Raw genomic sequence first — 18,490 nt, 5'->3', positions numbered from 1 at the left:
ATTGCTGTAATCTGACATTTCTGAATGAAACAGGACATGAGGAAAATTTTCAATGTCCAAAAAAATTCTCATGGATAAAATCAAGTCCCGCCCTCATTTTTGCACTAACTGAAGGGCTTTTTAGTCAGAAACTCATGTTATACAAATAGGCGGTACATGTCTTTTCAAGATGAATTTGTTTAAGATGACTTGTTTTCAAATTGTGCGGTCTGGTGTCCTATTTTACAAATAATAATAAAAAAAATACAAAAGCATTTTTGCAGAGGGTATATAATGTATTTAAAAAAAAAAAAATTTGAATATGACATGCAAACACATTCATGTGATTAGTACAAACAAACAAATGACATTTTCACAACAATGACAAAAACAGCTTACATCTGAAAAGTGCTTTGTTAAAAAACTTCAAGAAATTAAGTAAAAAAAAACTTAAAAAGCACCTGTTTCTTTTTTAAATAACGAGACAATATAAAATAGTCTAAAAAAGGCACTTGATGCCACATGACCCTCATAATTCACACAGAATCAGCAGGGCTGAAATACAGTCGTTGAACACGCCTGAAGTGAAGCTTCACACTTCAACAACAGCTCAAGTCAAAGCACCACATACTTCTGTCATGAACCTGAAAACACTCTTCAGAGTTCAATCGTACGCCACAAATGAGTTACTTAAACTCAGTCCTGCCTGGGAAGGTTACATTTCGCTCTTTCTGATTTTGCCTTTTGGTGTCTGTTGGTCTTTAAATCTACATTTGGTCCCACACAGATTTTCATGTATATGGTTGTTTTTGAAATAATAATGATATATCAAAGCAATTTAAATAAATAAATAAGATGCCATGCTTTTGAAATATACTGAAATAACTGGAAGCTCCAAAATCAGGCCTTTTTTTTTGGATGCAGAAGCAAAGAAACGGCTGAAATAGAGTACATTAAATAACTGCACTAACTCATTAGAATACAAATAAAATAGTGGTTGGCAACACTGACAGGAATTACATTTTGTATTTTAAGGCAACTGTGGAAACAAGATTCACATGGTTAGTGGTCCTAATAAAGAAAAAAAAAAAAGATTTTGTTAACATTTACGCACTCACATGTCATTCCAAATACATTTGCATGAAAAAAAAATCTAAGATTTTGCTTTCCAACAAAAGTGGATGGGACTAAAAATGCACCTTAGAGTAAACGTAAATGCTTTAGGAATGACGAGTAAATGAACCGATGATGTTTTAATTTTTAGATGATCTATTCCCTTTAAGTGCTAGAGCTCAGTGCAACATAATAGTATGGACAACAGACTTTCACAGGCAACATCAACATAAAATACACAAACCAAAGACACTGGACACAATATAAATATAATTCATGAGTGTGTTCAGATTTCCCAGCTGTCACTGAAGTAATGCTCCTCTTCTAGGGCTTCATCTTCAACCTGTTCTTCTTCTCCATCACTAAACTTCTCTTCATCCTCCTCCTCCTCCTCCTCCTCCTCCTCCTTCAGCTGTGACAGCATGGTTTGAAGAGTGGCCTTCACTTCTTGAACCTCTTTCTCTAAGGACAGTGGGCATTAGTTAAAGAAGACGTGACCAAACATCATCTACTCATTCACTAGTAGAATCACAAATGCTCAAACAGAATCCATAATACAGTTTCATTTGAAGTGTAAGAATGATAGACTGACCCTCGCATAAGCAATTCAAATGAAAGACATTTAACAGTCTGCAAAATAAAATAAAAGTCTCTCTGTACCATACATATACCATTATATAAAAAATTAAAAGATATAATTTTAATTTTGTATATAATGGTATATGTATGGTACAGGGTATATGCATTATCACAATATTTGTATTAAAATAATTTATTTGAAAAAATTATTTTACCCAAGATTAATAGGTGTGGGACAAAACCTAATTTTAGAGCCAGAGTTAGACAAAGCACAATCACGACCCATCTTAGAAAGACTTTCATTATGTTTGGCCCGACCACCCGACTCCGATATTACAATTATATGATCACGACGGTCGTCCCTCTCCACTTATAACTCAAAAGCTCAGTTCATCTCCTGACGGACCCGCTCACTTCAAGCAATCTCGCCTAAATAATTCATGCTCATTTTATGAGAACGAGGAGACCCTCATCAGCGCTGGATTGTTTAAGTCGTCGGAGTGGGACCGAGTGTCCGGTATAAGTGGCGAATCAAAGGGACTCTTGTGGCAGATGGGGCCTGACGGGCACGTTTTGCTCTCCAAATGGCCCCAGATTGTCCTCATTCATAATTAACCAGCCGTTAAAGAGCACTTCATGAATTATGAAAGAGGAACGGTAAGATCTCCCTCCGGCTGAAGGGACGGATCTAATGAAGTTCCTCAGGCTCAAACCTCGGCTTATTACGTGTTTATCTGCTCATCTGTCTGCTTAACCAGTGCAATCAAACAAGCTTCATGTGTTCCTCAAGTTACTGTTTTTGATCATGTTTACATGCACAGTACGCTGATAACTCACAAAAATCAGCTTATTGAAATAACCTGTTGTCTGGGTTTAAATGCAAATCAATAACCTGACAACACCAGTAAACCGCATTTACAAGACTTTATTAATAAATCAGGTTATTTCCCAGTAGTGATGTCAAAACTAGCGATTCACTGATATAAATATTTTGGCCGATACCGATAATTCTTTATATTTGAAAGCCGATAACCGATATATTGGCCGATAAATGTAAAACATTTTTGAGAGCCTGATTACAACAACAAATGTCTCACCATTAACCCTAAAACCGTATTCTGGACAAATGTGGGCAAAATAATTTTGATTTATTTTTAAAAAATACTTCCCTTGATCTGAGCGGTACAAGACTTGGCCACTTTTCCTAAGTTTGCCTCCTGAACACACACAATTTTTTTTGACTCAATTCTACAATGTTAAGTGGGTGAAAAAAAAAAATCCTTAATCTTGTATTTGGGTCAAAAATGGGCACCCATAGAAATGAATGGGAAAAACTGTAATTTAGAGCATTCTTCTTGTTTTTTTGTAAAAATAAATCAATAGATCCAATACAATGCATATCTAACATACACACAAATGAAGGGCTGATCCTGTACAACATTCTCATCATGGCAAAAACTCACACTCAAAAAAAATAAGCATAATTTACATAGAAAATATGGTACTTTTTGAAGTAAATAAATTCAAAAATACCCCCAAAATAAAAAAACACACCATAAATGGATAGACAAAATTTTATCGAAGACAGTGATATAACATTTATAATAAATAAAAAATAGGATCACATCTGAGTCCTCTGTGCCCACATTTGTCCACAATTACAGAATTAAGGGCTATAAAGTGAATACGGTTTGAGGGCTACACGCCATGTCCTAAACACAAAATTATAATGTTCTCATTATAATATTATATAGCTTTTATGACAGCACTTGTTGCACTTAACTATCTTTTCCTTTTTTGAAGTGATTCCAATCATATTTCAAGCAGTTCAAAACCATCATGTTGAACAGTGTGCATCGAAGTGTCTCAGCTGGAGGAAATAATCCATTATTTATCGACTTTAATATATCAGCCAAATTATCTTAAAGAGTGTGATCGAGAAAGATTGAGTTTGCAATATATCTCCTCCCTTACTGCAAAACACTCGCTCTGTCTGGATGCGCTTAAATCCACAGTAAGGACACGTTCCTGTCACATATCACACACGCGCACTTCAATAAACCGACAGAAAGCAGGCTTATGCGTTTACAAGCTAGGCGAAATCGGGTTTATCGACTATCGGTTTATGCTTGAGACGTTTATGACTTTACTCTGATAAGCATTTTCGGCTTATTAAGAACGTGCATGTAAACATCATATACATTAAGCATAAAATAACTAAAAGTAGTGCCCATTAATGTCTAATGTAAAACCTTGATCCTGAAGCAGAACGAGAAATGCTCAAATCAATCTCCTCTATATTGTTTCCTCAGTGAAAGAAAAAGCACGGATCCACTCGGCAGAAATATGAAGATGTCAGAGCGATGACAGCGCACTATGTCATAACCTTTCCCTTCATCTCACGCTTTAATCTCACTGGAGAGTGACGGGCGGACTAGGCTCTCTCCATTCCCCTTTTCCGTCTGTCGCTTCCTTTCAACCTTTGCTGAGCTCAGAATTTCTCTAATAACTAAAAGCAGTTCCTTTTCTTATCCCTCATATTCAATAGCTCTCAAAAAAGAAAAGAAATGGCCAGTGATGCATTCAGGATTATCCTTAATTCCCGTCCAGAGGGAGAGCATCGTGTGCTGTCAAACGAGACGAGTTTTAAAGCGTCACATTAAGGGCTCTAATGAGCGTATGAGACGTGTTCCTGTGGCTGTAAGTGACGGAGGAATGATGGAGTCGCTGAGAACATGAGAATGAAGCGCACAGATCATTTCATTCCAGTCTGACAACCAATAAGAGTGACCTGAAGAAACCCACAAAGACACATCTGTAATGAGTGCGGAATAATGAGTTCAGGTTTCTAGGGGCATTGCTAGATTGTTCAAGGTGGTTGCTAGGGCATTGCTAGAATGTTCTGAGTGGTTGCTAGGGCGTTACTAGGGTTTTTTGGGTGGATCCGATCGTGAAAAGACCAGGTGTAAATGCCTTCCAAAAACGCTTTCGAGAAATCCGATCACACAAACCACTTCAGGAGTTTTGTCTGAGACGCATTCCAGATATATATATATATATATATATATATATATATATATATATATATATATTTTTTTTTTTTTTTTTTTTGAAATTGAGATTTATACATAGCTTTCCATTGATGTATGGTTTGTTATGATAGGACAATATTTGGTCGAGATACAACTATTGAAAATCTGGAATCTGAGGGTGCAAAAAAATCGAAACATTGAGAAAATCTCCTTTAAAGTTGTTCATTTATGTTCACGATTGTGCTGCATTCACTCACAAAAATAAATGTTTTATATATTTACGGTAGGAAATTTACAAAATATCTTCATTAAACATGATCTTTACTTAATATCCTAATGATTTTTGGCATAAAAGAAAAATTGATAGTTTTGACCCATACAATGTATTAGAGGTATACAAATATACTCGTGCGACTTGTGACTGGTTTTGTGATCCAGGGTCACATATATAAATATTTACCTACCATTATAGTAATAAACGCAACTTTCACACGCATCTGATTGGCATATAAACTGTGCGCTCCTATCTCAGTGTTGCTGTTAAATTGAGGATGTTTTCAGCAAACAGTTTGCTTCGTACAATCAGATTAACGAGTTAAACGGCAAATGTTATTCAACTGAACTGTGTATATGCATTTACACACATTATGTTCTTCGTCTGTGCAATAAATGCACATTCTGAATGAGCGTGGTTTAATAGCGTATTCAACAGCTTGTGTAAAATTAATGTTATGAGCCATTACAGGGGTGGCCAAAATTATGATTTAAAATCTGTGAGAGCCAGAAATGTATCTTCACATTTACAGGAAAGTTGCATATTACAGGTAGACTACTTTCTTCACCCTGATGACAGCGCTACTGCAACACGCATGCTTTCATTGGCGTGTACATTAAATTTGAATATAGCGCGGGAATTGAAGATAGGGTTTATATTCGTTTTGCGGAGACACATTTATGAGGCCAAGTGTAAACAGAACCATTTTAACAAATCAGATATCTATCCTATCAGTAAAAATCCTATCATGCACGCACACCTAGCTTTGTAAGGATATGAGTGAGGTCCTTGTCATGGTTGTCTATGGCGGACTGAAGCTGGTCTTCCAGGTAATGCAGTCGATTACTGATGAGTTCACAGCGCTCCGTCAGCTCTGAAGTCTCTCCACACAGATCCTGAGACACAAAACACACCCACAATCAGCAGGAGATCATCAAACCTGCAATACACTGTTGCTCACACACATCTTTAGTTGGTCAAGTGTGGCCAAGGCCTAAAATTAACACTCGCCAAGAGCCAAATGCGAGTAAAAACTGTTGTTGGCGAATATATGAAACTGAGTCAATTCTAACAATTCTAACAATGCAAAGTTGTGAGAACTTAGGTTTATTTTTTTTTATTTCCAGTAAATCATTTTAGTGCTTCAACTTAAGATGATTTCAGTTGATTGCCAAGGCAAGCTTCTCAACTAATATTTGTTTATATTTTATTTTATTTGAGCTTTATTTCAGTTAACAGAAATGATTTTAATAGTTTTAGTTAATGATAATAACCCTGTTAAAGATATTAATAAATACCTTAAGAGTAAATCAATAATACTAAAATAACAATGATTTGTATGTTTTGGGTAACACTTTACAATAAGATTCATTAGTTAACTACCTTAGTTAACAAGAACTAAGAATGAACAATACTTCTACAGCATTTATTAATCTTAGTTAATATTGATTTCAACATTTACTAATACGTTATTAAAATCAAGGTTGTATTGGTTAACATTAGTTAATGCAGTGAACTAACAACGAACAGCTGTATTTTTATTAACTAACATTAACAAAGATTAATAAATACTGTAACATGTATTGACCATTGTTAGTTCATTGTTAGTTAATACATTAACTAATGTTAACTAATGAACCTTATTGTAAAGTGTTGCCATGTTTTGTAAACATACACAAGGGATAAAATAGATTGCGATGCTTTCCATATGATCTTTTTACAAGCAACTGAGAAAAGCATGCGCTAACGGGGTCAGCCATGAAAAATAGTGAAACTATCCTTAATCTCTATTTGCAAATCTCAAACAAAGTGAAGCATAAAATGATCATGTTAAAACCGTCAACGTCTGTCAGCTCCTCTTCCCCAGTTCCCCTCATAAGACTCCAGAACTGACAGGCTGTACCTCCGTGATGCTCTAATGACTTCACTCAACAGTTTAGCATGAGGCAGGTAACTGGGACAGGTCCACACGGCCGGGTCTGTCCCAATTCCATCAAACCGTGATTCACTGTTTTCCTCCCGCGCTCAGAGTCAGGGAGCGTCTTAAGGTGGTCGACTGACTCACGTCTGCTCATTTCCCTCAGGAATGGCCTCGTGTCGGCTGTAATGAGGTCTTCGTCTATTTTTAGACCCACCACACCAGCTAATGAAACACCTTTTATAGATGCTAACATCACACTGTGGGCGAATTAAAACACTTTTGAGTGAGGCTGGGCTGGAGTCTCCGGGGACAAATTCAAGAACAACATCCACAGAAAGCTGTGAGATACAGTTATTGAGACCTAATGGAAATCACGCTGGGCGTATGCGTTTTTAAAGGTCACCACGATCTCTTTATAGCGTCTAAAAGGACGGCGACACACTCGAATGCATATAGACTGCAAAAATTGCACCTTTGTGATAATCATGAGAGGCATATTACTCAGGAAATCGTTCACGAAGGGAAGATCAATATAATTCTGATCCTATCAAACGCACTATTCCTACTTACGAAGAGATTATTTAACACTGAGACGCTTAAAGGGATAGTTCATCCAAAAAATGAAAATTCTGTCATTATTTACTCACCCTCAAGCATGAAGTTCTTTCTTCTGCTGAACATAAAGGAAGATATTTTGAAGAATGTCGGCAACCAAACAGTCGCTGATCCGCATTGACTTCCATTGTGTAGAAGAAAAAAATAAAATACTATGGAAGTCAATGGGGACCAAACACTGTTTGGTTACTAACATTCCTCAAAATATCTTTGTAATATCTTCAGTATAAGATATTAATATAGGTTTTGTGATAGAAATATTTATTGTAATGGGTATTTTCAACACTAAATGTACGGAGAAATGCAGACTAAGGATGCTCAGGTCAAAGGCCATATATACACCAAAAAGTGCTTAACACGGTAGAACTAACAGTCGTATGATTAGCTTAGATCATTACAAACCAATCCCCAGAACAAATCACAGTGAAGAAGATTTGAGTGACATTGATTTTTACTCAACTGTATGATTTAAATGTACATGTATCTTTCTATTCAGGAAACTCACTTGTTTAGTTTAGTTTTGGTTTAGTATTGTATTTTAAGTATTCAGGTAATTCAGGGAATTACCTCAAGATACTGTAGTTATTATTTTTAACAACTGCAAGTTGTTTAAATTGTCCGTGGTGAAGAAGTCAGATTAAGTAGGTTGGTATTCGGTATAAAGAATTTCCACGACAGTTTGAAACAACTTGACGGTGAGTAAATTATGACAAAATGACACACAATTTGTTTTTGTTTTTAATCATTTAAAAAAAAAAAGACATTTTCGTTAACAAATGCATCCTGAATGTTCGATTTTGGGGAATCACTTGTTAATATGATTGTTTAGATCAGAGTTAAAGAATCATTCCAATTATAAATATATATGCATATATTATTGTGATTAGATAATTACATGTTCATTTGTATGTGGGCATTTATTATGCTTGTTTATTTTTTGCTCCCCCCCCCCCAATCAATCTGATTGTACTGTGCTTGAGATGCTTGTGCTTTTCTTTAAAGGAACACGCCGATTTTTTGGGGCTTCTCAGGCGCTGCGAGTAAATCACTCCGCCCAAGTAGCAGTGCTTCGCCTTCTGAGAATATAGTTCCCAGTATGTATACGGTTAGAAGATGGCTGAGTCTCATGTGATCTTGTTATTTGTACACGCTGTGACTATACAAATCACAACATGTAAATAGGAAAATGTTGGCGTTATTTTGTCACTTATTGGGAGCAGTATGCTAGCTGGAGCCATTTACCTCCAGTCTTTGTGCTAAGCTAGGCTAGCGGTGGGTGCGTCAGACAGAGTTACGGCACGCACGGAGATGAGAAGGGTATGTATGGACTAATCTAACTCTGGGGGATACGGTGAATAAGCTAAAGTCCCAAAAAGTCGGTGTGTTCCTTTAATAAAAAATAAAAAAAAACAGAAAAATCATTCCGAACCCTTATGAGCTTCTTTCTTACAAGTGATTAAAAAAAAAAAGGGGTCGTAAAGGTGGAAGATTGACTTAATGTACCATAAAAAGCCCACACTACTTATAAAGTTATATTCTGAAACAATTTGATAACATTGTGTGTCTTTAACACAGAGTAAACACTGAGATGACAGACTGAAGTCTTTCACTCACCTCAGGAGACTCGTCCTCCAAACAGAAGAGAAACTCCTCTAATTTCTGCAAGAGACAGGAGGACAAATGATTCACTTTAGCAGAAGATTAAAACAAAACAATAAACCTCATCTATTATTAAAAAGCACTCAGCGCACTGACATTACGGGAAGTGCGCAATAACTCGTCATTACGGCTGACAAGAAGAAAAATAATTGAATGGGTTCGGCCCATCTGTGTGGTAATGATTGCATTCAGGATTTGTGTGCTAAAGCAGAGACAATAATTAGCACAGTGGCAGATATATTAGTTCAACTCGAGCTGATGGGAGGCGACCTCAGTAAAACACATTACAGCTTCATTTCTCATAGATTTAGATTTAAATGACACAATATTAATTATCATCTCCTGTCAGCAGGGAGCAATATTAAAGTGGAGACCACTGCCTCTTATTAGAGTCTGACTTTTAAATCATATTTTGTTTGTCAGAAAGTCATTGGTATATTGCCAAATAAATATATTCATAAGAAACATAGCACTGAAAAAAAATTTATACAGACTTATATAAATATAAAAGTGTGTCCAATAGCACAAATACAATAATAAATGAAATTTGTAAATTATAGTAAATAGAAATAATTCATATTTATACATATTTAATATAATTTACTACTGGGCTGAGAAGAAGGAGAAGAAGAAGGAGAATTTTACAATATTTAATTATTATTACTTTATTATTATTATTATATTAAATTATATTTAATTACATTATTATTGAATCTTATTTACAGTAATACATATATGTGTCCAATAGATAATAGTCCAATAATAATAATATTAAATATTTAATTATGTAACATATTTATATATTTTACAATATTTAATAACAATACTTATACTATATTATAATTGTATATATTATATATTATTGTATTACATTACATTACATTAAATTATATTATTATTAATTGCAATTATTATTTGCAAGAGTGTCCAATAGATAATAGTCCAATAAATACAGTAATAATAATATACTGTTATTATATTCATATTTATTGGATTTTTACGTAAATAATATTGAAATAACATCAATAATATGCTGTGCAGGCGTTATGGAGGATGAAAGCGGAGAGGAAAACAGTGTGTCTCCTCACCTGGAGTCCTGGAGGAGTGTTAGGAGGAGTGGCTGATCTTCAACAGACAAAAGACAGAAAGAGAAAGAGAGACACAGCCATGCACTTACAGACAATAGAGCCCTGCTGAGCCGAAACATATCACAACCAGTTAGAGAAAGTTATGAACAAGAAGGGCAGAGAACGGAGGAGAAAAAGAAAAGAGTGGAAATTAGAGTCATTCAGAAAATGGATGGTTTTTATGGAAATGAAAGGAGTCGAAGGAACAGGGTTTCTATTTGTAGACGTTTCTCATTTTGTCTTTCATAAAGAACAGTCATTTTCCAGTGTGAGTTGGTGCTGTACTCTTCAGGTTAAAATCAGTCCAAGATGACGTGCATATATAAAACTGTCCAAACTACACAAATTATGTTCATTATAACACTAACTAAAAAAAAGTATGGTTTTAAATCACAGTACCATGCCATTATTATCAATACCATCACTGCTGGTTAACATTAACCCTATAACGCCTACTGTATTATATTTGATACGAATATTTCTAAGGCCTCTGAATTATCAATATTATCAAACAATCTACTGCATGCCTTCTGTCGGTTGATTGATAGTTTACACTTTTAGTATAATTGTACAAACGTCCGCCTTCAGCTCGTGCTTCACAGGTCTTTTTGCTGTGAAATCTTTACTGATTTTATCAAGTAAACGTAAGAATCACTATATGATAATGTTAGTAATATTTCAAGATGAACACTTACTGGACTGAATAACTTATTATCCATACATAATTTTTTTTTAGAAAAATGTAAGTATTAAATATGATCATAAGGCTTTTGAGGAAGGTTTATTTGTTAATCTCTCAATCATCGTTATATTGCATTGCATTGTGTTTTAAAACTACAGATCAAAAACCAACCATTTAAATATCATCTTACTAAGACATATTATTGTCAGATATAGTGATGACTGATTTTTCTATCATTTTACGCAAGTATTTTCTATGCTGTTATAAAGACCTCAATGATTTACATTACAGGCAATAGAATTTCATCTTATTTTGTGGCCAAAATAAATACCAGCATCTGCATATTCTTGCTCAGTTTGGGCCTCTGAATAAAATTGAGCCATTTTTTCATCCACATTATATCATACTATAGATATAGATTTTGTCTAAAGGTTCAACAAACGGTTCCATTAAAAATTGACTATTATTTCATATGTAAGACAACTGAAGCAGCCTATAGTGAAGTCAGTGACAGTCGATAAATACAAATAATTTCAGAGGTGGAGTAAGTTAAACATTTTGATGAAAGTTTACAAAGACAAACATTTTTAGACCATGAACATGTATTAAAGGGATGGTTGATTATGATTTCACTTTTTTAACTTTAGTTAGTGTGTAATGTTGCTGTTTGAGCATAAACAACATCTGCAAAGTTACGACGCTCAAAGTTCAAAGCAAAGGGAGATATTTTATTTGAAAGAAATTGTTTTTTAAGGACTACAACAAACGGCTGGTAGAGACTACATGACATTCCTCCCGGGTTAGTGACATCACCAACCCCAGAATTGACATAAACCCCGCCCCCTGAACACGATTTATAGATTATCAAGACAGAATATGCTAATCAATGACTGGAAGATACTACACAAACTACATAAATTCATCAACTAACCATTCAGAAATGTCCTGTTGCTTCTACATGTTGTCACTTCTTGAGTCTCTCCATCTTTCTGACTCCGGTTTGAACATAAAAGGCTGAACAGTTTCTGAAATTTTCAGTGCATGTCTGTGTGAGGTAATCGGAGTTGCAAACACACGAGCTCTTGAAGCTCCGCCCCCTGTGCTGGGAGCAGCAGCTCATTTGCATTTAAAGGGACAGACACAAAACGGTCCGTTTTTTCTCACCCTCAAAAAGTGACAAATTTAACATGCTATAGAAAATATCTGTGGGGTATTTTGAGCTAAAACTTCACACACACACTCTGGGGACATCAGAGACTTATTTTACATCTTGTGAAAGAGGCATTATACCACCCCTTTAAAGAAAGCAAATTTTGAAGTTTCATGTTTGATTGTTAAAAGCACAATGGGGTGTGTGTGTGTGTGTGTGTGGCTTTACCTTAGTGAACTCTGAGTGCTGTAGATCAGCCTCAGGACACCAGCGCCCCCCCAGAGCCGTCAGCATGGCACAGTCCGCCTCCTCTTCAGTGATCAACACAACATCTGGACCCGGTCCAGGCGTCGAGGGGAGATCCTCCGCTTCTGAGACGCTGGGCTGATCCAGGCCTTTCAGGAGAAGATGACAAGCCTCCAAATCTGCCTCCCAAATGTGTTCCAGCGCTGGACATCCACAGCTACAGTGAGAAATACAATAAATTACACTTGCTTTGATGCTTTACCTTTATATGCAACGACATTCACACACATCTAAGTCTGAATTAAGTGCACTAATACTTTTTGGGGGTGAGTGTAACTAAGGACAAATCTCTAAAACAGAGGAACTTAATTTATCTGAGCACCTGTCAAAGCTGATGTATCAAACTATTGGAGTCTTTCCATTTCCAAAAATAAGACTGAAAGTTCATGTATATTCATGAAATGAGACATTACTTCTTTGCCAATGGCTTTGCAGCGTCTTTTAACTATAAGTTTTTTTTTGACGCAAGGCAGAGAAGATGCTCCACTTTTAATATTAGATGTCCACTAAAGTTTGTTTGTTTTTTAAAAGAAATTAATACTTTTATTTAGCAAGGATACACTGAACTGATCAAAAGTGACAGTACAGACATTTATGTAATGTTACAAATATTTCTATTTCAAATAAATGTTGTTCTTTTGGACTTTCTATTAATCAAAGAATCCTGAAAAATAAAATGCATCACAGTTTCCACATAAATCTGAAGCAGCAACTGTTTTCAACATTGATAATAATCAGAAATGTTTCTTGAGCATCAAATCATCATATTACAGTGAGGAAAATAAGTATTTGAACACCCTGCTATTTTGCACGTTCTCCCGCTTAGAAATCATGGAGGGGTCTGAAATTGTCATCGTAGGTGCATGTCCACTGTGAGAGACATAATCTAAAAAAAAAAATCCAGAAATCACAATGTATGATTTTTTAACTATTTATTTGTATGATACAGCTGCAAATAAGTATTTGAACACCTGAGAAAATCAATGTTAATATTTGGTACAGTAGCCTTTGTTTGCAATTACAGAGGTCAAACGTTTCCTGTAGTTTTTCACCAGGTTTGCACACACTGCAGGAGGGATTTTGGCCCACTCCTCCACACAGATCTTCTCTAGATCAGTCAGGTGTCTGGGCTGTCGCTGAGAAACACGGAGTTTGAGCTCCCTCCAAAGATTCTCTATTGGGTTTAGGTCTGGAGACTGGCTAGGCCACGCCAGAACCTTGATATGCTTCTTACAGAGCCACTCCTTGGTTATCCTGGCTGTGTGCTTCGGGTCATTGTCATGTTGGAAGACCCAGCCTCGACCCATCTTCAATGCTCTAACTGAGGGAAGGAGGTTGTTCCCCAAAATCTCGCAATACATGGCCCCGGTCATCCTCTCCTTAATACAGTGCAGTCGCCCTGTCCCATGTGCAGAAAAACACCCCCAAAGCATGATGCTACCACCCCCATGCTTCACAGTAGGGATGGTGTTCTTGGGATGGTACTCATCATTCTTCTTCCTCCAAACACGTTTAGCGGAATTATGACCAAAAAGTTCTATTTTGGTCTCATCTGACCACATGACTTTCTCCCATGACTCCTCTGGATCATACAAATGGTCATTGGCAAACTTAAGACGGGCCTTGACATGTGCTGGTTTAAGCAGGGGAACCTTCCGTGCCATGCATGATTTCAAACCATGACGTCTTAGTTGCTCCAACAGTGGACCTTTTTTCACCAAGCTGCTTGGCAATTTCCCCGTAGCCCTTTCCAGCCTTGTGGAGGTGTACAATTTTATCTCTAGTGTCTTTGGACAGCTCTTTGGTCTTGGCCATGTTAGTAGTTGGATTCTTACTGATTGTATGGGGTGGACAGGTGTCTTTATGCAGCTAACGACCTCAAACAGGTGCATCTAATTTAGGATAATAAATGGAGTGGAGGTGGACATTTTAAAGGCAGACTAACAGGTCTTTGAGGGTCAGAATTCTAGCTGATAGACAGGTGTTCAAATACTTATTTGCAGCTGTATCATACAAATAAATAGTTAAAAAATCATATATTGTGATTTCTGGATTTTTTTTATTTAGATTATGTCTCTCACAGTGGACATGCACCTACGATGACAATTTCAGACCCCTCCATGATTTCCAAGTGGGAGAACTTGCAAAATAGCAGGGTGTTCAAATACTTATTTTCCTCACTGTAGAATGATTTCTGAAGGATCATGTGACACTGAAGACTGGAGTAATGATGCTGAAAATTCAGCTTTGATCACATGAATAAATTACACTTTAACATATATTCACACAGAAAACAGTTATTTTAAATTGTTTTTTTTTTTATCAAATAAATTCAGCCTTAATGAACACTTCTTTCAAAAACATTAAAAAACTCAAAATAGCAGTAGAGTATAAAAAACAAGATTGCATGAGCAACTATCCAATGAGGAAAAACCTGGGGCGAATAATCCCATTTGATAACATTTAAGAGAATTGTTCAGAGCTAGAAGGTTTCTAATTTAATGTCATGCTATAGTTTTCCCTTGTTCAGACTTGGCAGATAATAATAAAAAAAACATTTCATTAGCCCTTTTCGGACAGGACTAGTTTAACATGGAGAGGAGGGGTAACGTAATAATTACCAGAGCTTCTCAATGATTTTAGTCCCGTCCGAATGTGCATCTCAGTGATCATGTCGGACAATGTCAATGAAGATTACGGCGACTTTTACCTTCAGTAAAAAGGTCTGGAAAAATGACCTCAGGTAATACTAATCCCGTGCGAATAGACCCGCTGTAAAAATGTACGTAAATATTTCATCATTTCCTGTTTAAAAGTAGTTTTCCGCGGTTTTTCAAGTATGGAGACGCTTGAAGAAGCATCAGTTGCGTTCGAGACGCTGGGACGAGTCTGTGGCAAAACTCAAGTGTTTCACACACACTATTCACATCAGAAAGAAGATCGAAAGCACTTGTTAGAGGCACGAAACATCTTTTAGCGTTAGCTAAGTGCCTATTACCAACACAATCCAATCTGAAGTTAATTGATACATCGTTCGACCGGAAATAACTGTTTTATAAATATAGGTTATATGTGTTTGCGCACGTGATATCAGGAAGCAGCGTAATACACACATGACGACAGGAGAGACGGCAGTGAGTAAATGGAGTTACTCTCCCACTTCTGCTAGTTTTACTGAGATATCTTTTCCCGTGCGAATTGGCCATTCATATTACAGACGTCCTGTGGTAAAATTACATTACTCCATCTACCCTTGTAAAGTTAATCCCGTCCAAATAGGGCTATAGACTACCATATATCATGGTCCCTCATTATTTTCAGAGTGACTCTTTTGGCTTCAATGTCATATATGTCACTATATAAAGACACTAAAGCTCGCTGCCGTCTCCTATAATCCATGAAACTGGAGTTCGGCTCTTCTGTGGGCAAACTCATACGGAGAGAACAATAATTACAGTCTTCACACCCACTGTCTCCAGAGACAGACAGCTTCCTAAAGCGACAACAGACAACACTGTACTCTGTCCAGAAACCCCATCAAAACTCTTTGCTCCTCCCGGTGGCTTTATCACGCTGCCACACAAACCTACAGAGATTCATTTACGTGTTTGTGTTTGGTTTCATGCATCATGAAGGGCAGAGAAAGTAAAGTAAATGTGCATAAAGGATCTCTCCATGACTCACAATGGATTCCAGTAGAATTTGACATGTTAGAATGTTGTAAAAATGTTGGATTACAACAGAAATTGATGTTAGAATATTGATAAGGTTGGATCCCAATTGAAGCTGACGTTAGAATGTTGCTAAATGTTCAATGTCATTAGAATTTGATGTGTTAGAATGCTGTTAAAATGTTGGATTCCAACAGAATTTGACATGTTAGAATGTTGCTAAAATGTTGGATTCCAATAGAAATTGATGTCAGAATGTTGTTAATGTCGGGTTACAATAGAATTTGACGTTAGAATGTTGCCAAATGTTCAATGTCAATATAATTTGACGTGTTGGGCTGCTGTTAAAATGTTGGAACAGAATTTGATGTTAGAGCCTGCTGGATACAATTGTGAATTTAATAAAAACGGTATACTATTTTTAGTGATACTTTATCAAATGCTTTAGTAAAGCAGGCCCTTGATGGTTCTCACCAGATGATTTTTATTGTATTTATGTATTAAAGAAACGAAAATGTTGGCACCACAAAAAAAAACATCTATCATCTCTCTGCATTTTCCGACACCAGTCAGTGCTAAAAAAAGAGACAGATAACTTAATTTTAACACCTCAGGAAGAGACACGTGTGTGTGGGTGTGGGTGGGCCATGGAAGGAACAAGCAGGTAAGCAGCATATACTAGGGCTGTGCCGGTACACTTGGCACCAAAACTTGTGCCGGTAAACTTGATACACCAAACACTTCTTTTTTTTGCATGTGAACGCTGCTTTACGAGAACATTATGACACGAGTGAAGCACAAAGCTTTGATTACAAAAGAAGTAATAGGTTATCAACAATTAAATGTTAGATCGCAGCCATGAAAACATTTGGATTCATGCTGAATGAGAGAGGTACGCGAGTCCATAAATTTAAGCTTTGTATTCTGTTTTGCAATCAGGTCACCCGATCATCAGCGAATTTAACAGTATTGCATTAGTTATTCCACTGGACATGGGATCTCTTGTTTCTTTTCCCAAATCTTCACTCACGTCTCGCCCGTTTTCACAGGGAATTATAAACGTTTCTTCCTTTTGGTTCGCATTTAATTAGGGCTATTACATTCGCATTAATTCTTTCCTGTGGTAAAGTAGAAAAAAACCCCGCTGTGTGACAGATTCCTTTTTGCTTGCACGTCAAATTCTATTTAACACAGTTTGTGCTTGTGTATATATATATATAGTCAAAAGATTGGAATCATTACGATTTTTTTTTACGTTTTTGAAAGACACTTAATATTTTTGTGGAAACCGTGATGCATTTTTTCATGATTCTTTGACATACCCAAAGTTTTTACATGATAAATGTATCACGGTTTCCACAAAAATATAAAGCAGCAACTGTTTTCAACATTGATAATAATCATAAATGTTTCTTGAGCATCAAATCATCATATTAGAATGATTTCTGAAGGATCATGTGACACTGAAGACTGGAGTAATGATGCTGAAAATTCAGCTTTGATCACAGGAATAAATTACACTTTACAATATATTCACATAGAAGACAGTTATTTTAAATGGTAATATTATTTCACAATTTTACTGTTTTCAAATAAATGCAGCCATAAAATGAACAATCCTTCAACAAATTAATATAGTTCATAAACAACTTGCAGTATAGAATAGGTGTTAATCTGCAAACTAAGACGGCTTTGACTGTGGTTCATCCAATTCGAATTTTAAGTAAAAAATGTTGTTTTATAAGAAGAATTGCTCTTTTCATACATAGTGACCAGAGGCTCCAAAATGACAAAAAAAAGGGTACTTTTAGGTGTTTTTTTTTTTTTTTCTGAAAGCTTGACAGTGTCAATCCCCATGTACGTTCAATGAATGAAAACGAGCAGTCCCACCAGAAGAAAGAAAGTCATACAGGTTTGGAACGACATATGAGTGAGCAAATGGAATATTTTCATTTTTAGGCGAGCTATTCTTTTATTATTCCCATTTGTGCCACAGGAAAGAGAGAGAGAGAGAGCTAGTGAGTTTGGTCCATTTATTTGTAGCTGGGCGAACAAAAGAAACCCTCGTCGGGTTGAGTATGACCGGCGGCTAATGCCTGCCTGCTTTTTGGAGTCGGGTTTCCATGGTGAGTAACAAGGAGAACAATCACTCTGGGTAAAATAAAATTGAAGGAAAGCGAGAAGAGAGGGTTTTCTGGAGACAGTCCCGTGCCACAGCCCCTCCTCTTCAGCTCGTACAGTAATAACCTTGGCAAGAGACAGCGCTTCTGGCATCCGAGCATGTGCTATTCCAAAGGAGCGAACGGTAAACCATATGCCATGCTTCCCTCCAGATGGACGCCCATAGTGTTTTATTGAAATGTAATGAATGCTACATTTCTA

At 36.3% G+C, this 18,490-nt stretch overlaps 1 protein-coding gene across 3 annotated transcripts in view; it reads right to left on the bottom strand.

Moving 5' to 3' along the window:
* Positions 1-259: 259 nt before the first annotated feature.
* disc1 (DISC1 scaffold protein) overlaps positions 260-18,490 on the bottom strand; it is a 61,566-nt gene continuing 43,335 nt past the window's right edge. The window contains exons 11-14 of one of the 3 annotated variants that reach the window (XR_014603541.1): positions 10,261-12,594; positions 9,128-9,172; positions 5,756-5,873; positions 260-1,563 (exon numbers count right to left, since the gene is read on the bottom strand). Coding sequence is in view for 2 of the 3 variants with exons in the window: in XM_084092932.1 (XP_083949058.1) it covers positions 1,379-1,554; positions 5,738-5,873; positions 9,128-9,172; positions 12,360-12,594 (592 nt within the window). In the remaining variant the exon portion in view is untranslated. Of the gene's footprint in view, positions 1,565-5,737; positions 5,874-9,127; positions 9,173-10,260; positions 12,595-18,490 lie in introns of all 3 variants that reach the window. The other 2 variants (XM_084092932.1, XM_084092933.1) reach the window with 2 other exon arrangements.

The sequence above is a fragment of the Abramis brama genome (genome assembly GCF_963993115.1).
Source record: "Abramis brama genome assembly, chromosome: 19".
NCBI classification, from domain to species: Eukaryota; Metazoa; Chordata; class Actinopteri; order Cypriniformes; family Leuciscidae; genus Abramis; species Abramis brama.
This window is presented reverse-complemented; position numbering and strand designations above follow the sequence as displayed.